The following is a 27,257-nucleotide window of genomic DNA, read 5'->3' as shown; positions in this document are numbered from 1 at the left end:
TCAAGAATAAGGATAAAATAAAACATTTTCATCACACTTGCTCGTAAACAGTGTCGTAACATGCAGGCTACCTTTGCAACCCCCCAAATAAAACCCTCGACCTTAATGCGCTTGTCATGAAACCCGTGGTCGGTAAATGAGTCATTACCCGTACTAATTTTCTTGTCATGAAGCCCAAGGTCGGTAAATGAGTGTACTGATACTGCATGGCGTGCAGGAGCGCGGCGCGCGCACGTCGGGCACATGCTGCGGGGGAGGGGGGGCCAAGAGGTATCGGCAATTTTGGAAAAAATGTTAGTTTTTCTTTTACAATATACTACAATTTTACTCGCAAATGTGATGAAAAACATTGTATGTCGCACGGGGCGGTAATAGAATTACGAACATCGACTCATTAAACATCGGCCCATTCGACTTCGGGCTTCTAATAGACCCTCGTTCGTAATTCCTTATTTACTGCCCTTAAGACACAAAAACAATGTACTATTCTGGAGCGATAGATTCTCAAGCAATGTTGCAAATAATTACATTAAGCATGCGACGTCCATCTGCTGGCGGATGAGATTTGACTGCTTATAGCAATCAGATTTTATTTACGTTTGAACCTGTTCGAGCAAAAAAGTGACATTGAAATATCGCAAAATGCCCATTATTTTCTCAAGGGTTACTGTTTGATTGAACGTAGAACGAACATGATGCAAATTTCAAATTCTTCTTCATTGAATTCTTAAGTTTTTTACCTATACCAACGTTGAATTTGTGCTTACTCCACGATTTTGAAATTTTGAAGCTTAACTCGATTTAAGACGTGAATTATCCGTTACAATATAATTAACTCCACGATATTTATTTCATTGTTATATTTCTGGATCGCCCCGTCGAGGTCGTGCGGCGAGGCGGGGGTTCTCCCGCACTGGTGCGCGTGCGCCTCCTGGCAGACCCTCGACCCCCGCAACCCCTTGTGCCAGGAGATCGGCGAAGTGGTGGCTGACTATATCAATGGTCTTACAAATGAGTGGAGGTATTTTGCGATAAATTGTAGTGTAAAGAAAAAGATGAGGGTCGGGCAAGGAAGAAACCAATGGGGATTAACAAAGACTATTTTTTAATTATTTATTTCATCATCATCATCCCAGCCTATATACGTCCCACTGCTGGGCACAGGCCTCCTCCCAGAACAAGAGGGCTTGGGCCGTAGTTCCCACGCGGGCCCAGTGCGGATTGGGAACTTCACACGCACCGTTGAATTGCTTCGCAGGTTTGTGCAGGTTTCCTCACGATGTTTTCCTTCACCGCAAAGCTCGTGGTAAATTTCAAATGTAATTCCGCACATGAATTTCGAAAAACTCAGAGGTGCGAGCCGGGGTTTGAACCCACGACCCTCTGCTTGAGAGGCGATAGGTCAAACCACTAGGCCACCACGGCCTAGTGGTTTGACCTATCGCATCTAAGCAAAAAACAAAAGAAGTACAGAAATACTTATAACCATAAACCTCTGCTAAACTGCGTAGCAGTTTGTTGGCAGAAAGTGTTGAACTCTCATTCACTATTTTGAATACCCCACTATGCCGGCTGCGCAGGCGCGGCGCCCGGCCCGGCTGGATTACTCGTATTGAGTCGAGCGTTACGTTGTTAAAAACCTATATTGTAATCGTCTTTTTTTTCTCGCATTCAAAGTGAAAATTAGTGTTTAACGCGTGACTAAACAACCATAATGCCACTCGAACTACAGCCACCCTCGCTCTTATCGGGTGGCTAAACATCTTGTGGCATTACATTATGGCTTGTATTAGTCCCTCGTTAAACAATATACTATATTTTGTTTTTCAACAGGCACCTGTGCTCAATTCAGAAGTTACAGTCAGTAGCATACGTACTTCGGCAGAGTTCGGGGGACTACCAGAACAAAACGTTCAGCTATTACTACCAAACCAAGGTTATACTTTTTTTGAAAATGTTGCACAAAATATATCCGGAATATTTGATCCAGTTAAAATGAACCAAACAGTTTTTGCCGTTTACTTTCATTCAAGATCTTTGACTAAGTATGGTTAAAATTTAGTACCTACTCCTGTCCTATCAACTATCTACCTATCCTAGTCCTAGTCAACTCCCGGCCTATAAAATGAATGACTGCGAGTGGTACGCAAGAAATCCGCTAGATGTCAGTGCCCTTAGTGTAAGTTTTTGTTTACAAAATACGTCTCGATCGCGTTCGCGTTAAAATCTCAATTTGTATGGAAACACGAACATTGCAAACGTTCCGCTAGAGGGCTGTTCGTGTTTCCTTATAAATTGAGATTTTAACGCGAACGCGATCAAGACGTATTTTGTAACCGAAAACTTACACTAAGGTACAGAAGTAGTCTTGTTGCCTGTACTAATGATGCTGCACGCCCGTAAATACGTAAAGTTAACTTGACGAACGAGGAAAGAGGATCAAGGAGTTGGAACGTGCAAGGTCATCCAGGTAGGGGACGCCCTTTTGTCAATTTCTGTAATCGCTTCTTGGCAGGCATAGTTTGCAGAACTATCCGCTACAGATGCTCAATGGTATATTAGGAGATAGATCTCCATTGATGACCGATCTCCATTGAATGGTAAACGAGTCCTGAGCAGATCTACCAGATGGACCGATCAATTAAGGGACTCCAGGTCCCCGAGGTTTAGCTCCGTTGTCAGGGTCGCGATGAAAAGCCGTCGGAAACAAATCTATTCCAAGTATATAGACCACGTTGACGACCACGATCCTATCCTAATACTAGACAGAGAATTTCATCACAATACGGTATTTGACAACTTACTGTTGAATTTTCTATATCCTTAATATTATTATAAAAATATAGACCTACACAGGCAATGTTTAGCGAAGAGAAAAATTAATTCAGTTCAAAATTGGATTTATAGCAATTTTTTGAAAAATATATATATCTAAAAAACTATAATAATATACCGAATGTAATCTAAATTGGTTCAGCGGTTTAGACTTGATCAGGTAAAAACAAACAAACACTAACTTTCGCATTTATTATAATATTCAGGGGTCGGACAAAAAGTGCGGATGACGTAAAAATGACGTAATCTTGCACACAAGATGATGTTTTTATTTAAACTTCCGTGTGACATGTAGTAACAAAGTAGCATTAATGAAGTAACAAAATAATCGTAAATAAATTAATGGAATTCAGTGAATAAAATAAATTTCATATCGTTTAATAAAGAGGTTGATAAATGATAAGTATAATTGTTTATGAAAATCAAAAATACTATTTGAAATCATCCTATAAGTGGTTTGACGTCATCGGCACTTTTTGTCCGACCCCTGAATATATTTGTCGGATTTGTTACAGATTACTATGACCCCAGGCCGATCAGTATTTGAGGCAACCCTCAGGCATTTCGTAAAGAGTGATTTCTTTGCGATCTCTGAACATGATATCTCGAGGGTAAACGCGTAAGTTTTGCTTCGTTCCTAACCCACTGAAGCCCACAATATAAATATTTTAAAAAAAATTGACAAAGCAATTAGAATCTAATTGTTTCGAGAATAAAGTCAAACTTCCGTCAAACTGCCATGGTGTAAAACAATAGAAAAACAAAAGAATTTTTACTTTGTTACATTGTCATAGATTCCTTATTCCCTTGAACTTATTGTGTACATTCTATAACATTGGGCCGCGCGAGGCTAAGGGATGAAATACATTGAAATAGGAGCTCCGCAAAGTGGAGCCATGCAGTTTCATATTAGTGTGAGCAGTGTCACTTTGATGCCTCATCATTATAATCATATCAGCCATAGGTACAATCGAGTTCATAAACTTGTGAGCAAAATTTTGATCAAAAAAACTGAACACGCTTCTACGCCGTTAACAATAGAGTCGTGTTCAGATATTTTTGATAAAGTTTTCGCTCTCAAGTTTATGAACTCGACTGTAGGACGTCCAACGTTGTGCATGTCTATAGGCCTCCCCCATTTTTAGTGCCAATACTGGAAACTGTAACAGAATCTTCTATCAGTCAACAAAAACACGCACGAAAAAAATCGCTCGTTTAAATCGACCCACCTATAATATTTTACAAGCAATAAATATAGATGAAACTTAAGTTGATTAATGTCATAGCTATTTTTTGTTTTTTTTAACTAGCCTACAATAGTGTCCCACTGCTGGGCAAAGACCTCTCCTCTTGATCTCCACACCTCCCGGTTCAGCGCAATGTCAGGCCAATCCCTTGCATACGCGTCTAAATCGTCCCGCCATCTCCTTTTCGGTCTGCCTCGCCGTCGACGGCCGTCCTCCGGTGCCCACCAAGTGACTGTGTGAGCCCACCTCTGTGGGTGCATGCGACAGACGTGTCCAGCCCAGTCCCACTTCAGCTTAGCAGTTAGCTATTATTTAAGTATTTTAACTATTTTTAAATTATTAATCATTATTACAGGTACGCCAACGAGTCATCGTGTGTCACAAATAAAGGCGAGCACATAAAAAAGTTCTGTTACTGTAAAAATAATTCACCCAATTCACTGAAATCGCTATTTTTTTAAATGAGTAAATATAAATAAAGTCTGTATAATTCAAAACGAATCGAAGAAATGAGGTTTGTGTGAAAAAGAAAAAGAATCGGGTTTAAAAATCTCCACACAGATCTAATCTGAGGGATACAGTGCTTTAAGTGGAGATTTAACACCTGTTTCACCATCCATCGATCAATTTATTTGACGGATAAATGTGATGCCGTCTCTGTTTGTTTTGTTCGAATAGGCATCACATTTATCCGTCAAATAAAATTAATCAATGGATGGTAAAACAGTCAGTTTGTCTCCTTTTCGTCATTAGAGTACCCATGGATGGCTAGTACTAAATAAACAACTACTCAGAATTTTTTTAGTAATATACTTATACTGTATAGTCTCATATTTCTTAAACACGCACTGCGGAGCTCCTATTTCTTAACTCTGATCTTATGTTTCCTATTTCAACCTCGACATTGGCGGAATCATCGATAGTATCGATGGAGCTATATTTTTTCTAAAAATTGAATTGAAATGTTTCCTAATAGTAGCGGATCCAGCTTGACTCGTCATCAAGATGAAATATGCTACGAGGAGAGGGAAGTTTATCACAAGCTTGACAACTAAGGACAGCATCGTGAGGAAACCTGCCTACCTGTGAAGCAATTCAATAGCGTGACGTTCCCAATCCGCTCTGGGCCCGCGTAGGAACTAGAGTCTGAGCCTTCTCATTCTAAGAGTGATAGCCCTCGAGAGAGCGAAGTTGCGGTATGAACTACACGAACTGTGATGTCTTGTTGTAATAATATAAGAACGGAAATATAAGATAAAATAGTTCATTGAAATAACCTTATTGCTTATTTATTGCTTAGTTATTAAGAGCTATTTTATTTTACATTGCCGTTCATTTTAAACTGAGGGTTATGCACTTGAGGACATAATTAGAATACAATGGCTTTGTTCGAAAGGTGGGCTGTTAAAGAGATCGGGACACCCCAAAAAATTAATACTACACTTAATTACGCAACGTTTGCAGAGATGCGTAATAACCTATCCAAATAAAATCGAAAATGTTTTGCTCCAACTTTTATTGATTCGGATAATATACAACGTCTTATTGTCTATTCTGCTAGCGGCAGTAACAAAACTTTCTGAGAGCCTGATGCTTGGATGTGAGACAAGCCGATTCGTTGGCATACCTGAAAACAGCAATTTTATTAATGTTATCATAACCTAACATAATAATATTTATATATTTATGTCATTCATGGATGGCGGAAATTTGCAAGTGTCAGCTGCGTTTCAACCAGAGATGTGCGAGCCGCGAGGATGTGTTTTTCATGAACCAATAGAAACGCTTCATTTACCTCGCCTCGCTCCGCTCAGCTGTTCCCACCAGAGCGGTGCTGTGCGAGGATAGGTAATGAAGCAATTCCATTGGTACATGAAAAACACGTTCCTCGCGACACATTCTCGCACAGATGAACCAGAGATTGGTTGAAACGCAGAACGCAGCCTATAGCAGGCTCTTTTCAAATAAGCGAACGGGGTGCGGTGGAGCGGAGAGTGGGCCCGACTGGGAGCTAGTTAACCAAACCACTACCACTACCACTACCACTACCACTAGACCACACGGCTTTTTTTAAATATAAATAAACCCATGCTTTTTCTACATTCTAAATAATGCGAATCAGTCACTACGAGATCTTCCATCGAGATTTCTTTCAATTCCCACTTCTGTTTGTTTATCAATATAGGCGTGTGATCGAAACCGATCTGTTTTGCCTTCAGTATCTAGGTTAGTAAAGTTAGTGTTTATATTTAGTGTCTATGACTAAGTGCTATAATACAGCGCAAGATTAACTCTATGTGGTGGAATTGTAGAGCTGTTTTTGCATAAGTAGGTGGAGGTAACTTAATGGTTGGAGTATGACTCAGTCTGTCTGTGTGTGCCGCAGGATGTGGTTCCCTCGGTTGTGAGAAAATCTGTGTTTTTGTGTAAAAAATATATGATTTTTGTGTAGTTGTATGTTAATACCTAATGGTGAGTTCCTAATGTACGTTAGGTACCAAACTGTCATTTTGTTAGATATTGTTTTCAACTTTTGTTATTTATATTCATAATATGTTTGACGGCCATGTGGTTAGAGAACCTGACTATGAAGCTTGAGGTCCAGGGTTCGATCGCCGATCGGGGCAGATATTTGTATGAATAATACGAATGTTTGTTCTCGGGTCTTGGACATTTAATATTTATTTGAGTATACATATAAAATAGTTACTATACTTCGTTTTTTTAAGCATTTGAAAAAGCGTAAACAATTTTGACGAGTCTTTTTATTGAAAATTCTTAAAAAAACCGGTAACGTACTAGTTATGATACCTAAATAATGTGAATTGTTGCATATTTTCTACAACTTATTTTTCAAAGGTGGTTTTCAATAAAAAGACATACTAAAAATAATGAAATCCTCCCTCGCACATCTGGGCATTTCTATCTACCGTGTTGAACCCTGAGTTTATCTCTCTGATTACAACAAAATTTGGTAGGTAGCCTCAGTCCATGATTTCGAGGTGGAAAAATAGGGTCTCCAGATGTGTCCCCAAAATCATAGACAGAGTCTACCTCCCAAATTTTGTTGAAATCAGAGAGATAATCTCAGGGTACAACTACATAGAAATGCCCATCACTCGTATGGAAACGCAGTCTTGCTGAAAATAATAGTTCCAAATCCCTCCAAGATGGCGCTAGAGTAGGAATAACTAGTGTCTGTTTTTTTTTATTTGAAAATTCAGACAGGAATTTTGGGAAAATTCCGGAATTTCAATTTAACTTCTACTAGCTTGTTGCCCGTGACTTCGTCCACGCAGAATTCGTTTATCACTATCCCGCTGGGACCATGCAATTTTCTGGGATAAAAACTATGTCCTTCCCCGGGACTCAAATTATCTGTATACCAAATTTCATCTAAATCGGTTCAGCGGTTTAGATTGATGAGGTAACAAACAAACAAACAGGCTTACAAACTTTCGCATTTATAATCATCATCATCAGCCGAAAGACGTCCACTGCTGAACAAAGGTCTCCCCTTAGAATGCCACAATAAACGACAACTCGCCACTTGCATCCATCGGTTTCCCGCAACTCTCACGATGTCGTCAGTCCACCTGGTTGGAGGCCTGCCAACGCTTTGTCTTCCGGTACGTTGTCGCCACTCGAGGACTTTTCTTCCCCAACGGTTATCTGTTCTTCGAGCGATGTGGCCCGCCCATTACAACTTCAACTTGCATATTTTTCCAGCTATGTCGGTGACTTTAGTTCATTGACGAACTTCCGTATTCCGGATTCTATCGCGCATTGAAACTCCAAGCATAGCTCTCTCCATAGCTCGTTGCGTGACTTTGAGCCTCTCTAAAAGGCCAACAGTCAATATATAATATTAAGTACATTTATAATATTAAGCAGGATTATTATTGTTTACAACTTACGAGTTCAGTCTCGATATGTCTTGCTCGGAGGCCGCAAAGTAATCTAATTTACTATAATACCTCACGGTTGCCTCGAACACAGCATCACCAGGATTCATTATTACCTGTAAAAACGGTTTGTCAATACCCACATCTAAAACAAAAATAAGATAATTCGGTCCGCATAATTTTTGAAAGTCATAATGTGATGTTTGTTATATCATAATATTTGTTAGTCATATTTTTTCCCCCGCCGACACCGTAAATTCCAATGCCGCCGATGCTGGCAGAATATACTGAACTAACACTTTTTACTAACTTTGAATGTGCGCATCCCTATTTAAAGTTGTACCCTAAGCTTATCTCTCCGATCGCAACAAAATTTGGGAGGTGATTCCGAGCTGGATAAACAGGGTCTCCATATGTGTCCCCAAAACATTAAATAAATCTATATATATAAAAGGCAAAAGTGATTGACTGATGTATCAACGCACAACCCAAACCGCTAGGTCGAGGGGTTCCAAATTTAGCACGTAGGTTCCTTTTAAGGTCTAGGGGTGCACTAAGAAAGGATTTTTCAAAATTCACCCTCTAAGGGGGTGAAATGGGGGTCCAAATTTAGTATAGGGAAACAAGATTACTTAGACTGTTTTATTCGAAACTTCACAGGAGTCCTCTTAACATTAAATAAGTAAACACGTGTTTCAGGTTTTTTGAGAATTCAACCCCTAAAAGGGGGTAATGTGGTGACAACGTCAATCGAAAATCAATCGTTGATATATCAAAGCACAGCCGAAACCACTAGACGAACAGACTTGAAATTTTTCACATAGATACCTTATACAATGTAAGCATCCACTAAGAAAGGATTTTTGGAAATTCTTACGGGAACGGGAAAAAACGGGGACTTATATATTCGATTCCGAGTTACCCTATCTCAGTAACTATAATAACTAGACTCTTCAAATTTGATTCACAAGTAGGTAGTCAAAACATCGATTTCAAGATTTTGGGAAATTACCACGGGATAAGGAAAAAACGGGATTAGTTTAACGGAATCTATTTTTCGTTATACTGGTCCTAGAAAACTGATATTTGGCATTTAGGTTCCTTAAAAATTGTAGGGCAACACTACAAAAAAAAAACCTGAAATTCTGACGGGAACGGGAAAAAATGGGATTTTTCCATTTACTGGTCGTAGAAGGCTGCAATTTGGCATGTATGTAGGTTGCTTAAGGAGTGAAGAGAACCATTAAGAAATTTTCCGAAATTCCCACGGGAAAGGGAAAAAACGGGATTTTTCATTTTACTGGTCCTAGAAAGCTGAAATGCGGTATGTAGGTGTTTGGGGAGTGTAGAGGAGAGCTAAGAGAGGGCTTTCCAAAATTCCCACGGGAACGGGAAAATACGGGATTTTTCCTTTTACTGGTCGAAGAAAACTCAAATTTGGCATTTAGGTTCCTTGGGGAGCGTAGGGGAGCACTACAAAAGGATTTCCTGAAATTCAGACAACAGGAAAAAACAGGATTTATCGTTATACTGCTCGTAGAAAGCTGAAATTCGGCATGTAGGTTGCTTGAGGAGTGTAGAGGAGCATTGAGAGAGGACTTTCCAAAATTCATACGAGAACGGGGAAAAAACGGGATTTTACTGGTCGTAGAAAGCTGAAACTTGGCAAGTGGGTTCCTTGGAGAGTGGAGGGGAAAATTAATTAAGCATTTTCTGAATTTCTTATGGGAACGGGAAAAAACAGGATTTTGCGTTATATTGGTTATAGTCAAAATTCAAAAGTTTATACTGCACGTACGCTGCAAAGAGCTCTTTAACCGACTTCAAAAATAGAAAGAGGTTATGAATTCCGCTATATATATATATATATATTTGTACGTTCAACGATTTTTCGCTCAATTGCGGACCCGAGGTAGCCCCATGGTCACTAAATCAGAATCTGATGACGGGATCTCGGGGAAATCGAGGGCAACCCTCAATTTTTTTAGGCACGCCTTACGTTTTTCATATATTTTCTCAAGCTTATTAAATATTTGCGTCTGATAGACATCATCTCATGTTGATGAGATGGAAGGTAAAACTGCTAACCGGTTAGGAGGTAGAGGAAGTTTCTTTAAATATCATATGCACGTATAGGTAGACCTTTAGTTGTATTCTTTCTGGTTATTCAGGTGAGCTGATGATGGAAGGTATAACTCCTTAACAGTTAGGAGGACACATTAAGTACCTATGCCAAACCAATCAACTCATTCCGTAACAAAATTTATCCATACCTGTAAAACAGTATACTGTGACAGGATGACTGACTGACAGACGACGCGTAGTTTAAACTACAGACCTGAGTTTGGCACACATGTAGATAAAGTATCATAGAACACTAAGTATGGATTTTTCGAAATTTCCATGGGATAAGGAAATATTTAACTTTGTCTGCTTCTTTGTTTCTGTGGGGGAATCTCCGGAAAAACTGAGCTGATTTAAAAAAATCTATTCGTGAAAGCTTTTTAAAAATCGATACGCGAAATAATAGAAGCCTGTTTCAATCCAATCGCGGACAGTGAGGTTTTCTATTGAATTCAATTATTTCTATCCTGCGGGAACAATCCTCACAGGTACGAAGCCGCACAGGTACGAAGTCGCGGGCAAAAGAAACACGTGGGTTTTCCAAAATTACACCCCTGACCTAAAGATGTGAAACAGGGGTTCAAAGTTTGTACGAATTATGATTATGTAGGTTGATTTTTGAATTCAAAAATTTGCAAATATTATCCGCCGAAAAATCAATTAAAACACGAAAATAAAGATCGTATAGAGTAAATCTGTGTTACCCCAAATTTAACGCGAGCGAAGCCGCGGGCAAAGCTAGTAATAAATAAATATCATGGGCCACTTGACACCAATTGACCTAGTCCCAAACTAAGCAAAGCTTGTACCATAGATACAAACCAACGGATAAACATACTTATATAGATAAATACATACTTAAATACATATTAAACATCCAAGACCCGAGAACAAACATTCGTGTTATTCACACAAATATCTGCCCCGGCCGGGATTCGAACCCAGGACCTCAAGCTTCGTAGTCAGGTTCTCTAACCACTTAACCATCCGGTCGTCCGGTCGACATTGTATGGAATATTTTTTTTTAAATAATTTTCGTAACAAAACGTACACATCCATACAATATTTTGGGGATACATCTGGAGTATTCTGGAGACCCCGTTTTTACAGGTCGGAATCATGATCTGAGTCTACCTACCAAATTTTGTTTAAGTAAATCGGAGAGATAAACACAGGGTAGGTACAACTTTAAATAGAAATGCCTGTAGCATTTCTCAGAAATAAATAAATTATTGATTGATTCCATCCCAACATTTTAAACGGGAATGAATATTGAATGAACTGTAATCAGTATTTTCCAAACAAATTGAATACTAAATATAATGACCCGGATAACTCACGTCTTAAATCGAGTTTAGCTTGACATGTTTCGGGCTAATCCGTAGCCCTTCGTCTTCGGAGCAACGCGACTCAGCGGCTGCTGCGACACGCGCACTGCGCGCCGCCGCTCAAGACGAAGGGCTACGGATTAGCCCGAAACATGTCGAGCTAAACTCGATTTAAGACGTGAGTTATCCCGGTCATTATATTTAATATGAGTGAGTCTCACGGTAGTTTCATGTTCAAAATTGAATACTATGAAAAGTAATCAATGAATTACCTTAGCTTTGTAATACTTGCTCCTCGGCACGACCCATTGCTCAATTTTTAGCTCTCGTTCCTCGTCGCTATTTTTCGCGTCCGGCAGTAGTCTTTGCACACGCTCTATTACATTCAGCTTCCGTGGCAGGCAATGCTTTCTGTTGTGAGAGAGAAAACATCATCAAAGAACACGACGACAGAGACAGCTATAGCCCCTGTAGTCCCATCTCTTAGCCAGATTTGGTATACCTACCTAGTGCCACGAGAGTTGAAGTGAAACACACAGCTACAAAAAGAACTGATGGCACACAGTGCCGGTTTTAGCACTTCCGGCGCCCTGGGCGAGATTGCCACGGCGCCCCCAACTTTTAGGAATTTTTCAGTGTCAGCTAGATGCTTTGGACTCGTTGGAGCGCCGAGCGAAGAGGATCATAGGCAGTGACTCACTCGTGGGGGCAAATCTTCTGAGCCTCGAACACCGTAGACGAGTGGCCTGCCTTTCGGTTTTTTATCGGTTACATTTCGGTGTGCGGAGGTTTTACATAACCTACCCCCCCCCTACCCCTTCCCCTTTCCGTCACCGAACGACTAGGCACGGCCAGCAGTTTCATCCTTATGTTGTAGACATTCCTCCATTACGCCTCAAATCAAATAAAAAAGTAAAGATGGAGAGCGGTAAACAGCCAAGTGAGGCCTGTTTTATAAACATGTGTTCGTAGGCCGGTGTTGCCATAATAATTCTCAGTACCCCGCAACTACAAAAATATTGTTATCGTTAATAACGTTTCTATTTATTGCTTTAAATTCATAAACCAGCCTAAAACAACTACATTAAAATACGTTAGTAAACGTTTACAGGAAACAAATAACTTTACGTTGCGTGTCACGTTAATACCGTTACTATAATAAAAAACGTTGATGAACTTTTACAAGAACCAAATAACTTAACGTTACGTGTCACGTTCTCAAGTTTTAAGCCATAGAAAGAATAGAATTTTAAAATAAAAAATAAAAGATTGTATTACCTAGGCGACTTTTACCCAATAATAGGGTAACTACAATTATTATAATGGCAACACTAGTATTGACGTTTTGTGTTCAAAGCAAAATTCAAACAAAATTATTTCGATTTTTAATGAAAGTATTGGTTTTCGAGTTTACTAGCGTGTGAAAAGTGATTCCATCCTGCTTTTTATCTTTGGATGGATAGTTTTTAGATCCTTTCACGACACAATTTGGCATTATTAGTTATATTTGTCGAAGTTTAAGATACGTCATGCTCCACGGGAATGCGTTGCTAAGTGATAAGGTTTTGGTGTAGTTTGGTTGCAAGTGTGTGCGTGCCACTGTGTAAGCACACGGATTGGTGTAGTTTGATCGGCCTCACTCGGCTGTTCACCGCTCTCCATCTTTACTTTTTTATTTGATCTGAGCATTACGCACGAAGCGGTTTGTCTCTTCTTTCATTATGCGGACGGCTAAAGTAGAACTCTCTGCCGAGGTCAGTTTTTCCGGAACGTCTTTAAGGACAAAGTGAACAGACACCTTCTAGGCAAACGTGTACCATTTTAGGCCTCATCTTCGCCTTCCATCAAGCGAGATTGAGGCTAAACGTAAACCTATTTTTTATATATAAGTATATAAAAAAAAGTATAGGCTTCGCTCAATGAGCGAGAGGATAAAGGGGCGCCTGCACGCTCTGCAGGCTAGCGCGTATATTATATATTTTTTATATAAGAAGGGGAAACGAGCATGCGGGTCACCTGATGAAAAGCAATCACCGCCGCCCATGGACATCTGCCAACACGAGGGGTATCACAGGTGCCCTTTGACTTTGAGAGATAGATAGGCTCGTATTTAAAGATCCCTAAGCTGTACCGCTCCGGAAACACTGCCCCTAAGCTGGTTCCATATTTGTGGCAAGCAAGGCATCTTACCTTAATTCAGCAGTAGCGTCGTTGATATAGTTAGCCAGCAAGGTGCCGATCTCCTTGTGGAGGGGGTCGTGGCGATCCAGGGGTTGCCAGGCGGCGCACGCGCACCAGTGCGGCATGACCCCCGCCTCGCCGCACGATCGCGACAAGGGGATCCAAAAATATACAACAATCAAACATTTCAACCAGTGGATGTATCTATAACCCTACAGTTTTAAGGTCTCTGCCCACCAAATCATACCATGTCCGTAACATAGGAGCGTGTCAGGCACAATATATATTCTCGAAGATCATTACTTTCTGGAAGTCTTTCACCTAAAACCGCTTCTGAATGCGACTCTCTTCGAACTCATTTATAATTTATCATCATCAATCATCATATCAGCCGTAGGACGGCCATTGTTGGACATAGCTCCCCCATAGACCCCTAGTTGCTTCGGTTGGAAGCGATCTACATACACCAGTGGTTTTAACCAGGTCATCCATCCACCTCGCTGGTGGATGTCCTCCGCTGCGCTTGCCAATTGACGGTCTCCATTCGAGATCTTTTTGGCCTCAACGGCCATCTTCTCCGGTCACTGATATAATTATCTGATGGGAACTGCACTAACATGACCTGTAGCCATATTGTCTAACGCTCTGACGTTCGCGTTCACATTCACCGTCTCTTTCTACCCTCATCTTATACCATATGACAGAAAGAAGTGGGAAAAACGTTAGTGATTATATGTGTTAGACGATATGGCCTCTGGTTTTCCAGCAGAAACATTCAACAAACACTCACAGGTCGCAGCAGTGTCAGCCCTCTCTCCATATCGGCACCAGGCACTGTATACTGATTCCTCGTGTCTTCAATACCCAAGACATCCGTCAAAGTCGAGTGGATATCGAACGGCGTGGTCAGAACGTCAAGGTTGGCTGCCAACGCCGTCGTAGCATCAGGTCTGATCTGCTTCAAACGATCTGGTAACACTAGTGCCATCAGAGGCAAGTGGTCTTCTAGGGTCAGTTGGGGTACTTCACGGAGTGATGAGAAGCTGTAAACAATTTGATCCAGCCGTTACTTTGCTAAGGTCCACGCATGTGATGTGAATGAACCACAACTCGATCTTCTTCCGCTATAATTTGCTGTTTGCTTGCTACAGTGTAAGTATAATCCTTTCATATTATATTTTTTGGAGAACGTTCGTATTTGTCATGTTAACCTCAGTAGGTATCCACCAAGACAGCATAAGGAAAAGTCACATCAAAAGATTAATAATCGATACAGAGCGGTTAACACCTTAGGAAAGCTTTTTATTCTATTTTTAGGGTTCCATAGTCATCTAAGAACCCTTACCTTATAGTTTCGCCATGTCTATCCGTCTGTCTGTCTGTGTGTCTGTCTGTCCGTCCGCGGCTAAGCTCAGAGACCGTTAGCACTAGAAAGCTGTAATTTGGCATGAATATACATATCAGTCACGCCGACAGTGATAAAATAAAAAACGTAAAAAAAAATTATTATACCTCGCATAGACGTATAGAGGGGAAGATTTTTTTTTCTCGACGATAGTTTGGGGTATCGTTGGATAGGTCTTTTAAAACCATTGGGAGGGTTGCTAAGACGATTTTTCTATTCAGTGATCTTTTTGCGAAATAATCAACTGTGAAGTGCAAATTTTCATTAAAATCGAGCGTCTCCCCCCTCTAAAATCTAAACTTTTGCGTAGAAAAATTTAAAAAAATCAGAATGGTAGTAAATTTAATATACCAATTTACAAGGAAATTATAGCGGCTAAGATTTCTTGAGAATTATTAGTAGTTTAAGTTAAGAGTAGCATCAGTAGATAAATATTACCTATTTTTTCGTAATAGCTACGGAACCCTACCCTGGGCGTGTCCGACAGGCTCTTGGCCTGTTTTTTTATACTACATTCTCTACATAATTTGATTGTGGGGGTTGTAACATCTCCATGTGATACATACGTATAATTTGATTGTGGGGGTTGTAACATCTCCATGTGATACATACGTATAATTTGATTGTGGGGGTTGTAACATCTCCATGTGATACATACGTATAATTCAAGCTTGTGGTTTGATATTGGAATTATCAAGAAGTGTTCGCACCTTGACCCATGGGCTCCCATGACAAAAAGCATTGTTTTCTTCATGTGTCTGCTTTTGTGGAAGCGATGTAGAAAACTTGCCAAGTCCGCGTCGGCCGCGGAAGCCATGTTGAACTCGTCGTGATTGACGTCCGTGATGAACGTGAAAGAGAATCGGGGCCCGTTCAATCTGGTGAACTGTCAAAAACATGGGAAAGAGGAAGTAGAAGAAAAAAAGGGAAAAAGGTTATAGGCCCGTTCCGAATGACGGCTGGAATCGTAACTCGTTAATTATAGCTTATTTTTGTTTATCTAGGATACGCCTATGAATATAATTAATAAACCCAACTCACTCTAGGGCGTTGTAAAATTATTATTATTATTTAAGATACCGCTTAATACTTTACCACGATTCATATTGTATCTATACACACGTATTTTTGATAGGACAGAGATTTGATAACATGCAAATTAAGTGGAAAATAATGACAGATTCGACACATGTACCTATAATACATGTTGACTTTAAAGATTAGATTAGATAGGCAGTGGGATAAACAGCAACATACTTATAAATAAACTATGATAAAGTCAATCGTTACAGGATGACAGATAGTGCTCCTTAAGCATAGATTTAAAGTGTGACAAAGATTTTGCCCGTCGTAGGTCAATCGGTAAGGAATTCCACAACCAAACAGCCTGGACAGTATAAGAATAGACATAGAATTTGGAGTTAGAAAGAGGCACGGTAAAGAGAAAGTTCTGAGAGCATCGCTCTTTGAGGTAGCATGCCGTAAAGAAGGTGGAGAATGTGAGAGTTACGGCGAAGGCGGATTGGGAGCCACTTGAGCTGTGATCGAAAGCAGAGACATGATCGAACTTACGTAGCCCAAATATAATTGTTAAGTGTTTGTACTCAAACCATGAACATATCATAGACTGACTTATGATTATGTTTATTCATTATACTGTACTGTACTGTTGTGGTAAGGGTACTTGAAAATTGTATTCTGATGATTCTATTCCGGTGGGAGATTTTTTTTGACATTCAATAAGTGATTGTTATAGCCTAAATTGAATAAAGATATTTTGACTTTGACTTTGATCTCGGTTTGATAATAATAGAATGTTTTAATTTCTGTTGTTTTTATGTTGTTGCTGTGTGTTTTGTTGTTGTTTGTGGTATTTTAGCTAACTATGTTAATAACTGGTAATTACCTGATGCGTGAGGTTCAACAACAGCCTGTAAAGCGGCATGTCTCCAAAGCAGAAGTGTCTGGTGTTGGCTCTAGTCTTCCCATACACTGAGTATAGCAGAGGTAAGAGGTGATGGTCCGTCGGTAGACTTTGTGAGTCGTCGAAAGTCCCTTTGAAGGTGCCATGGACCGGGGAATCTCCGAAATACGCTGTACGGTAGCTGATGAGAATGTTAAACGTAAGCTTAGAATCTTATTCCTTATCTTACTTCCTTATATTACTTAATACTAGCTTTTGCCCGCGGCTTCGCCCGCGTGGAATTCGGTTATCGCGCGCTGTTCTATCGGGAACTGTGCATTTTTCCGGGATAAAATATTGCCTAAGTCACTCTCTGGCCTATAAACTGTCTCTATGCCAAAATTCACGTCGATCCGTCGCTCTGTTTCGACGTGAAAGACAGACAAACATACAAACACACAAATATATGAACTATAATATAGTATGGATTAATAAAAAATGAAAAAAATATACCTTAGAATTATTAGGACTACCAAATTCAAGCAATTGAGCGAAACCCTCAATATGATCATTTGAAAGTTAAATATCTTTAAAATGGCTGAATATTTGCTCATTGTTATGATAATATTTTTAATTAAAACAGCTTCCGATTAAAAAAAATGCCTCTAAATGGGCCCATCCTTTGGGAGATATGATGTCACCGACACACACACACACACACACACACACACACACACACACACACACACGACAGTCAAACTTATAACACCCTCTTACGTAGCGGGTGAAAAGAACTCGAAATAACAGAGAAAGAGATATTGATCTTACCCCATTTTGAACAATTGGTGGAGAATACAGTCCTTTGCGTCAAAGAATTCGGTGGAGCGCGTGATGTTCATCTCGTCCCCCACAAAAATAGGAAAGAGAGCACCCGAGGTCCCGTCTCCGACTATATTGTATCTGTTGGTTAGAGTCCGCCGATTATTAATAACTGGCCTACGCTACTGTCGCGGTTTGCACGGAGCGGGTGGACACCTTTTGAAAAATAGCATGAGCAGCGCCAGCGACAGCCTTAGGGGTGGCGAACAGGGCAATCGCCCGGGGCCTCGCTCTTGCAGGGGCCTCGCGCAACAACCCAAGCAAATTTAAAGCATATAGAAACCAGACCTACTTTCGCATCACAAACTTTTCACGAAGGACAAAGAGCCTCGCAAAGACCTGCCGCCTGGAGCCTCGCAATGGGTAAGGCCGCCGCTGAGCAGCGCTAAGATTAAACGCACATTAAAACTGGCCGCCACAAGCTGCGGACGCAAACCAAGCGTTTGAGTGACCGCGTTCGAGCCACCAGCTGCGGGAGTCGACCGCGCTCGCTACTTTTGGCTGCGTATTGTCGTTTGACTCGTGCGCACACACGGCCATAGTGTCCGATCACTTGACGCAAGTGGCAGCCACTGGTGGTGGCGTGTAGTGGTCTGGCTGAACCACTGGTAGTCGCATTTAGTGGCGGCGACTCGTGGCCATAATGTGCGGGGGCCCTAACTGCGCGCGTCGCATACTACGGATTGTTAGCTGCACCCGCGCCCGCAGGCGTGCGCCCGCTAAGTGCACCCGCGCCAAGCTAGCAGGTCCTTAATGTTTACCCGCAGTTTCGAACGCGTCGTTAATCCATTAAGGCTCAGTTACATTGGTCGATAGGGCCCGCATTCGGGGTGCGGTAGATTTCTGTAACGCATGCCATATAGGGCCCGCATTCGGGGAATCGTTATCATTGGTCGATAGGGACTTATGAGTTTCACTAGTCAAATTAACATCTTACCCGTTTAATATAAACGCTCCCATCTTCTTAAGAGTAGCAAGACTCTCGGGCATTTTCCTGGTGAAGCTGTTCTTGGACATGGCGCCAAAGCATAGCATTGCGACGTTGAGGCGAGGGCCGCGGGAGGAGCGCTTGCGCAGGTGTACGCGCCGTAAGCCCGCCTTAAAGCCTGACCATTTGAACTGAGGTCCTGGGCTGCAGAAAGAGTAGAGAATAGAGAAGCGTGGACACACTACGACACCATTTAGGGGCGAGGGGCGAATATCACGAGCTATAAGAGTTGCGGAATCCTCGTGGATTGAGCCTTAAGGGCCAACCAAAGACAACTAGGTCTTTGCTTTTGTTTACTTTATTTCAGTTTTTAAATTTTGATGAGGTGCTTTATGAGGAGATGGAGACGTGCTGTCGAGAAAAATCTATTATGGACGGCTGGGAAAGGAGAGCCCATAAGTGTCGGACTCTCGCCGGCTAAAAAGCCCGTCTGCATGTCCCCAACACCATGGGGTTTACTACGGGGAGGAGAGGGTTGGAGTAGTTTTCTTATCTACCCACGTCTTGTTTCGGTTATTTTGTGAAGAGCCGGAGAAGTTAAGTTATCTGGGTCAGTTTTTTCGTTGATCCTCATTGGTTTTTTACTTGACTTAGTGGTTTGACCCATGGTCTCTCAGGCAGAAGGCCAGGGCTTGCAATTTAAGTGTGAAAACATTTGAAATTTACTATGACCTTTACGGTGAAGTAAAACTTTGTGAGGGAACCTGCACGTACCTGAAGGGAAACTATGGGTCGAACCATGGATCTACGTATAGAGAGGGAGCGTGCACCTGGGACTGGAGGTCAAAGACAGACTACCTCTACCTACACTTCTACCTTTTACATATGCGGGGAACGTCTGGCCCTCACTTCCGCGGGCACTGCAATTTACCTTGTCCAAAAAAAATAGAAACTTGGAGTAGTGACAATAGACATACTGAAGCCGGTTGATGCCAATACAAGCCACGTGGACGAAGTCGCTCTTTCTCAATCTGTATATCTGACCGTCGTTCAGCGTCCTTGCCGGGCCCAAATGTTGCGTCGTGTTACCGACATATACTATGTCGCGGTACACGCAGCTCACGTCTTTTAAGTCATCTTGAACAGTTTTAGCGACGGAGCATTTGTCAAACTGTAAAAAAAGAAAAGCCCGTTGGACCTAAGAGTTTTTGGAAGTGAGTTTTTCGAAAGTCATGTGCGGAATTACATAAATTTAAAAAATAACATTTGAAATTTACCACGACCGAACCTGCGAAGCAATTCAATGGTGTGTGTGAAGTTTCCAGTCCGCACTGAGCCCACGTGGGAACTACGGCCCAAGCCCTCTCACTCTGAGAGGAAGCCTGTGTACAGCAGTGGGACGTATACGAGTACATATAGGCTGGGATGAAGATGATGATGACATTTACCGTCTGTGATAATTATTTTGTGAGCTGTTACCTACCACACCAGTAACGTAACATTCGCTAGAATGTTCATTATCATTACCTACTAGTGTTGTCAAGTGTTGTGTTGTGTTGTCGTTGTTTGTGTTGCCCAAATTTGGGTGGCACAGCACGGTCTGGGGCTGACCCAGCACCTTCACATCTGCTCCTACTAGGTACTTCAACTGTTGCAACGGCTGGCTGTCTGGAACCGAAGACCTGACCTTCCTCCTTCGCTAAGGCTATACTGCAGCCCCTACTGCCTCCAGCCTTCGTCCAGCACCGACGGCCTGCGCTTCGGACTCTAATCCAGGGAAGCCTGACCAGGAAACGCCTTCCAACTCAACTCTCTCGTATCCGCGACCCTCGAGATCTAATTTTTCAGTCAGTACAGCCTCAGGGGCTAATTTACGTCTAAAAACTTTGATTTGTTTCACTCAATCTACGCCCCTAGGGTCCCCCAGCTCTACACTAACAGTGTTTGCTTAAGTTTATCAGCACGTTTTGGTGTAAATGGTGTCAAAAACTTACAATACATTCCACCCAGTCCTTCCCCTCACAGACACCCGTGGGCAACTTCTTTTCATTAATCAAAACATCCTCATCAAATGGATCCAGTTTAGGCATGATGCAACCTTTGCCTTTATTCTCCAATACGTTGTTTCTTAGGTCTTCTTGCATCGCTCTAAAAAAAACCTTTTATTTTTAATATAGCTAGAGCTCTAGGAAGTGGGGAGGTGCAGTCGTCCGGCACTCTCTGGGCCCTCCCCTAGTCGTCTATAATAGATTGGACTGGGCCCCCATCTCCTATAAAGCACCTAATATTATTATTATTTTATTATTTAGAAGCCTGTAGAGGTGTCGCACTACTGGGCAAAGGCCTCCCCCCATGTCTTCCACTCTACCCGTTCTTGGGCGATCTCTGACCAGCTGCGAAGAAAGGCGTCCAGATCGTCCCGCCATCGACGCCTGGGTCTGCCACGCCGCCGAAGTCCGTTTTGTGGTATCCAGCTATTTTAGCCCACCTATTGGGTTCCATACGGCTGACGTGGCCTGCCCAGTCCCATTTCAGCCTGGCAGTCTTGGCACCCACATCAGCAATGCGTGTTTTAGATGATAGCACCTAATATAAAATGTAAAAACTAAAAACAAGTTTTTAAAAGCAAGAACCTAGTCTCTGGCGCTTAAGGCGAAACAACCCCTGACAGATGTCATTCGATCAACCGGCCGGCAATTTGCGGATTGGCGATTGATGGATTAACCTGTAATTGCTGCTTCAATTACTTTTCTGGCTTTTTTATTTTATACTAGGGGTCCTGATGTTGTAAGTATACGTTGATGACATACTGGTATATAAAGTCGAAATCACTTCTTATTTTATCCTCCATATTCAGCCTCCGTATGTAATTGATTGCTAAGATGGATATGACCACCATTACTGCCACGTATATGTAGAGGTTCTGAAAATAATATAAGGGGGCGTTGAGCGACTCTTTTAGTCCAGTTGACGAATTCAGCGCTCGGTTGTTTTGTAACGTGTAACGTCAATTTTGCATCAGATAATCTAATTATCAAACATTGTCTTACGCGGTGAGCGCAGCGGCAGGCGCATGCATTGTCTGATGCAACATTGATGTGCGTCAAACGCATTGCGTTTAACGCAGCGTTTATCGCATAAAAAAATCGAGCGCTTTAACGAGCAATAGTCTGTCAGATCCAGTAGGTAGGTACACATCGCGTCTTGATATTGAGTCATACCTACTTGCTATAACCTCGTAAGGCCCAACGTCCTAAATTTAGGACATACATTACAGCTAAAGTCAAACTTCACTAAATTGCAATAACAAAATAAAGCTAAGAAGCATCTTGACAGTCTGGCAGCCACCGTTACGTAAATCTTGTCGCGAACGTGCGAACCTCCTACCGTCGAATGGCGAACCCCTAAGGTTTCGCGTACCCGACTTTGAGAAACCCAGAAGGACTACTACGAAATCCGAAAATCGAAGTTCGTATATCGTACCGTCTCCCTCACTCTTGTATTAAATAATATTAGCGTCAGTGGGACGGTACGATACGAATTTCCATTTTCGAATTTCGTAGTAGCCTCTCTGTTCTACAGGCTCTGAATGAGGGCTATCGTTTTTTGTCTCACTAGATGGCGCACTGTTGCGTGAGGTTTTTAAGTATGGCTTTCAAAGTCTGTTATTACGGGCGTGAAAACAAAGTTTAGATTAAAATCATATTTAATACACCTTAATACCGTACCATAAAAATATAGAGCATGCCACAGTGTTGCATAGTCCCCGTTTTGTTCGGAAAAAAGGGAGGACAAAGGTTTCCGAAAGACAAAACTGTCTCAAAACCAGACATTCATAGCCCCGTAACGCATTATTGCCATAATTAATTTCAGATAATGCAAAATATTCACAAAATTATATTAATTATAAATAAACTCGCGTAGCTCACCCAAAAACTATGAGATTTGACATTTCGGAAACCTCACGCTACACTAGCGCCTCTAGTGGCGAATTCATACGCGATAGCCCTCATTCGCAACGCTGTTTTTCATTAACCAATAGAAACGCTCTATTTACCTCGCCTCGCTCCGCTCAGATGTTTCCACCAAGATATGAGCTGTGCGAGGATGTATAAATGAAGCGTTTCTATTGGTTAATGAAAAACACATTCCTCGCAACACATCCTTGCACATTATTGGTGGAAAAGCAGCTTAAGAGAAGTCTCTTCGTTCCATTCTCCATACAAACGTAGTCCCGGTCTCATTTGAAAACTAGACAACAGAAATAGATGAAGTTTTGTAAGTATGGACTAGACGTAATTATCTATGCCTGTGGTTTTTTAGATTTTCATATAAATTTGTAATATCAGAATTACAGGAGCTCAAAAGTCGATAAAAAAAAAAGATGACAACTTTTCACGAGAATTACAGACTAAAGCATAAATAAAGCATTTTTACAAAAACCGAAAAACCACAGGCATAGAAAATTATAATGAATATCTTGATTGTAAAATATCATTGATTTCTGTGCTATACTTTTCGTATAATATGAGGACAACGATACCCAAAATTCAACCGCCCAAATCTTGAAAAGCCTACAGCTATCTCGATATAAATTACGGACGTCGTTGCGGAAGGCATGGGGGGGGACGGCTGCGAGCGCTTATGTCACGAGCGATAAGGACAGCAATATCCCAAACGAATACCTAACGCGGCCGCGCGGCTGGCAGGGAAACTTCTCTTAAGGCCTGTGATATCATTTCACTGAACCAACCTACGCAACTCGAAACTTGAAGTTCCTATCGTACCGTCCCTCTCGCTCTCGTATTAAATAGTATAAGTGTCAGAGGGGCCACACGAGACGATCTTCGAGTTAGTCTGTATTTTCCGGATAAAACCTAGGGCTCTTCGTGGCTAGAGCCCAGTCCAAAGTGTGCCTAGTCAATATTGGGAGCCCAAATCTGCGAAGTAGCCCAAATATAATTTATGTTGATAAACATAATATGCCGATGACTTACGTTTTTCAGCGCTATTGCCTTTGAGCTTTTCATTTAGCGCGGTAATATTGTTTTCTTTTCTAATGACATGAACGGCCGCCGGCCGCCTCAATTTAGTTTCTGACACTTTGTTTCTGACGATTTCTGACAGAAAACATTCGAAAGCCACTTTGTCAGTCATTTCGCCAGAACGACAGATGAGACAGAAGGGACAGAAGTGTTTTTTTGTCTAAGGTTTTATTGATTTATTAAGGTGGAATCAGACGGATAATTTTCATACACTTTTGCATCTAAGACTTTTCCCGTTTCCTTTGGCATTGTTCACTTAAAGTGATTACTTAAAGTAGTTCATCTGAACAAAATGAAACAAAATTGAGAAATTAATTACTCTAGTGAACATTTGTTCGAGTGAACTTGGAGTGAACCAAGAGTGAACCACCTAATATTTGCCTTTATGGTTGTCCATTTATAGCATTTATATTCTAAGATAGTACTAAGAAAGTTTTTACGTGAATTTACATGCTTATGGATCTCTGGATTATGAAATCTAAGATAGATAAGAAAAAAAAGCCCTAATATGCCTTTTAAGAATGGCATGTTATGTTTTGTTAAGAACTGTTAGACACCGCACAATGTAAACTAATTATGATAAAATATTATATGGATGTGTCCGTTTTGTTACGATTTTTCAAAATATTTTTTGTAACAAAGACACATCCATACAATATTTTGGGGACACATCTGGAGATCCTGTTTGTACAGCTCAGAATCATTAGTCATACTTGTTAAGGCCATTTTTTGGCCGGATGCTGCACTTCGTGAAGAAAGCAAGCCGCTTTGCACAGTGATAGTACAGACTAAACTGAGTGATTTGACTCGCAGCAGCGGAAGTTTCACCCCTTAGGAACAGAGATGGCGCCACTTCTTTAAAAAATATTTCAAAAAATTCTACAAGCTAAAGTAATAAACCGATTTCAATGTTTAATATCTCAAATGAGAGCCTATTATATGCGTTACTTATAAAAAAATACAAAAAAAATTGTTACAAAAACTTTTGTCAAAAAACGCCATCTTAAGTTTTTTTTTCTTACCTGATTTGTAGTTTTTACTTGATTGCTTAAAAAAACTGTATGTAACATGAATGGTTTAATGCATGTACATATTACTGAGTACATAACAAGTATTTTAAAAAAAATCCGACACCGATACCTATCATATTTAACGAAATATGACAGTTTAAATGTGAGCACAAATTTCTTTAAAAAATATTTCAAAAAATTCTACGAGCTAAAGTAATAGACCGATTTCAATGTTTAATATCTCAAATTAAAGCTCATAACATTCATTATTTACAAAAAAATATAAAAAAAATATTTACTGAAAACTTTTGGCAAAAAACACCATCTCAAGTTTTTTTTTCTTACCTGATTGGTAGTTTTTATTTGATTGCTTAAAAAAACTGTATGCAACATGAATGGTTTAATGCATATACATGTTACTGAGTACATAATAAGTATTTAAAAAAAAAATTGACACCGATACCTATCATATTTCACGAAATATGAAAGTTTAAATGTGAGCACAAATGTCTTTAAAAAAATTCAATAAATTCTACAAGCTAAACTAATAAACCGATTTAAATGTTTAATATCCCAAATCAAAGCTCATAAAATTCATTATGTAGAAAAAAATATTAAAAAAATATTTACTGAAAATTTTTGGCAAACAACGCCATCTTAAGCTTTTATTTCTTACCTGATTGGTAGTTTTTACTTGATTGCTTAATAACATTGTATGTTGTATGCAACATGAATGGTTTAATGCATACTTATATATATTTCTGAGTAAATAAAAAGTATTATAAAAAAAACCTACACCGATACCCTTCATACTTCACGAAATATTTAAGTTTAATTGTGCACGCTTTTCTTACAAATAAATTTCAACGAAATCTTCAAGTGAAACTAGTACTCTGATTATAATGTTTAATGTTAAATGAAAAGAAGAACGAAATTACCTATTATTAAAAAAAAAAAAAATCCTGGTGTTACGAAAAAACATAATTACTTTAAAATTAGTAATTATTAAGACAATAAATAAAAACTATACCGTTTCCGGCATAGTTGATTCTGAGATGTAATATATATTGCTTAGTAGTTGGCGAATTTATTTAAAAATTAGCTTTTTGTGTGATAGGTAGGGCTACAGCTTATAGATATGTCACATTTGAAATAAAAGACTATGAACATCAATGTTCATCAAATATTTAAGTTAAAACCTATAAGTCCTCTTCGGGTTCATCGGCAGATGTAGAACTGAAAAGGAAAAGTCGTTTTGAAGTACTTGTGCTTTTCCAATACTACAAAATCACAGATCTTTTAGACACGGACTGTGTTGCTGTAATTACTGTTGAATTATTTTTGTGCCTAGTTGATTACCATTAGATCTAAGATTTTGTGCCTACCTGTGGAAATCAGTGGGCAGCATACTAAATAACCCTGCATTGAATATTATATTAACTTACTTTTGATTTGTACAGCCACCTTTGCAGGATTTACACTGGGCAGTGCATGGTAAGCTGACCCGACGACACCCACAACGCATGGTATCGCAGCCAGATTTGCAGCCACAATACTTAATGGTCCAAGAGGCTTACTTTCTTTTGCCAACTCTCTTTTGCCTTAGTCCATCCCCAAGAAGATGGACATGGTACGGAAACTTCTGGTTTCAGAGCGTTTCTCCATATTTGGCCCGCTTGGTAAGCTTCACGCAGTGTATGTTTATAGAGAGCATGTCCATACCATGTCCATCTTCTTGGGGATGGACTAAGGCAAAAGAGAAGGACTCCAGAATTGTCGCAGTTACAGCGATTTGGTCGCAATTAAGCCTCTTGGACCATTGTGGCTGCAAATCTGGCTGCGATACCATGCGTTGTGGGTATCGTCGGGTCAGCTTACCATGCACTGCCCAGTGTAAATCCTGCAAAGGTGGCTGTACAAATCAAAAGTAAGTTAATATAATATTCAATGCAGGGTTATTTCGTTCTTCTTTTCATTTAACATTAAACCTTATAATCAGAGTACTAGTTTCACTTCAAGATTTCGTTGAAATTTATTTGTAAGAAAAGCGTGCACAATTAAACTTAAATATTTCGTGAAGTATGAAGGGTATCGGTGTAGGTTTTTTTTTATAATACTTGTTATTTACTCAGAAATATATATAAGTATGCATTAAACCATTCATGTTGCATACAACATACAATGTTATTAAGCAATCAAGTAAAAACTACCAATCAGGTAAGAAATAAAAGCTTAAGATGGCGTTGTTTGCCAAAAATTTTCAGTAAATATTTTTTTAATATTTTTTTCTACATAATGAATTTTATGAGCTTTGATTTGGGATATTAAACATTTAAATCGGTTTATTAGTTTAGCTTGTAGAATTTATTGAATTTTTTTAAAGACATTTGTGCTCACATTTAAACTTTCATATTTCGTGAAATATGATAGGTATCGGTGTCATTTTTTTTTAATACTTATTATGTAC

General features: G+C 40.2%; 2 protein-coding genes across 2 annotated transcripts; both read right to left on the bottom strand.

The window, feature by feature from the left end:
* Positions 1 to 5,600: 5,600 nt before the first annotated feature.
* On the bottom strand, positions 5,601 to 13,988 carry LOC141444263 (uncharacterized). The gene is made up of 4 exons (XM_074109754.1): positions 13,630 to 13,988; positions 11,712 to 11,850; positions 8,000 to 8,103; positions 5,601 to 5,709 (listed from the first exon to the last, which is right to left on the bottom strand). Exons 1-4 carry the CDS (start codon positions 13,743 to 13,745, stop codon positions 5,640 to 5,642), a joined length of 429 nt encoding a protein of 142 aa, XP_073965855.1. The 5' UTR covers positions 13,746 to 13,988; the 3' UTR covers positions 5,601 to 5,639.
* Positions 13,989 to 14,105: 117 nt separating this feature from the next.
* On the bottom strand, positions 14,106 to 23,842 carry LOC141444259 (uncharacterized). Its single transcript, XM_074109750.1, has 9 exons — positions 23,733 to 23,842; positions 21,546 to 21,658; positions 20,730 to 20,883; positions 19,713 to 19,906; positions 18,745 to 18,939; positions 17,757 to 17,888; positions 16,932 to 17,130; positions 15,736 to 15,911; positions 14,106 to 14,663 (listed from the first exon to the last, which is right to left on the bottom strand). The coding sequence occupies exons 1-9, from the start codon at positions 23,763 to 23,765 to the stop codon at positions 14,396 to 14,398; spliced, it is 1,464 nt and encodes a 487-aa protein (XP_073965851.1). The 5' UTR covers positions 23,766 to 23,842; the 3' UTR covers positions 14,106 to 14,395.
* Between the last annotated feature and the right edge of the window lie 3,415 nt (positions 23,843 to 27,257).

This window comes from Choristoneura fumiferana, chromosome 29, assembly GCF_025370935.1.
Source record: "Choristoneura fumiferana chromosome 29, NRCan_CFum_1, whole genome shotgun sequence".
NCBI lineage: Eukaryota > Metazoa > Arthropoda > Insecta > Lepidoptera > Tortricidae > Choristoneura > Choristoneura fumiferana.
Note: the sequence above shows the minus strand (reverse complement) of the source record. Positions and strands in the feature narration are given on the sequence as shown.

What these genes read in the sequence shown, in the direction of transcription:
- LOC141444263 (XM_074109754.1), bottom strand. Translation starts at nt 13,745, where the DNA reads ATGCCGCACTGGTGCGCGTGCGCCGCCTGGCAACCCCTGGATCGCCAC. An exon ending in GCAAGTATTACAAAGCTAAG is followed by an intron (nt 8,104 to 11,711) that starts GTAATTCATTGA and finishes CCGTTTTTACAG; the next exon opens with GTAATAATGAATCCTGGTGA. An exon ending in GACATATCGAGACTGAACTC is followed by an intron (nt 5,710 to 7,999) that starts GTAAGTTGTAAA and finishes TGCTGTTTTCAG; the next exon opens with GTATGCCAACGAATCGGCTT.
- LOC141444259 (XM_074109750.1), bottom strand. Translation starts at nt 23,765, where the DNA reads ATGAAAAGCTCAAAGGCAATAGCGCTGAAAAAC. An exon ending in GATTTCGACTTTATATACCA is followed by an intron (nt 20,884 to 21,545) that starts GTATGTCATCAA and finishes GGTTTTTTTTAG; the next exon opens with AGCGATGCAAGAAGACCTAA. An exon ending in CACCAATTGTTCAAAATGGG is followed by an intron (nt 17,131 to 17,756) that starts GTAAGATCAATA and finishes CATTCTCATCAG; the next exon opens with CTACCGTACAGCGTATTTCG.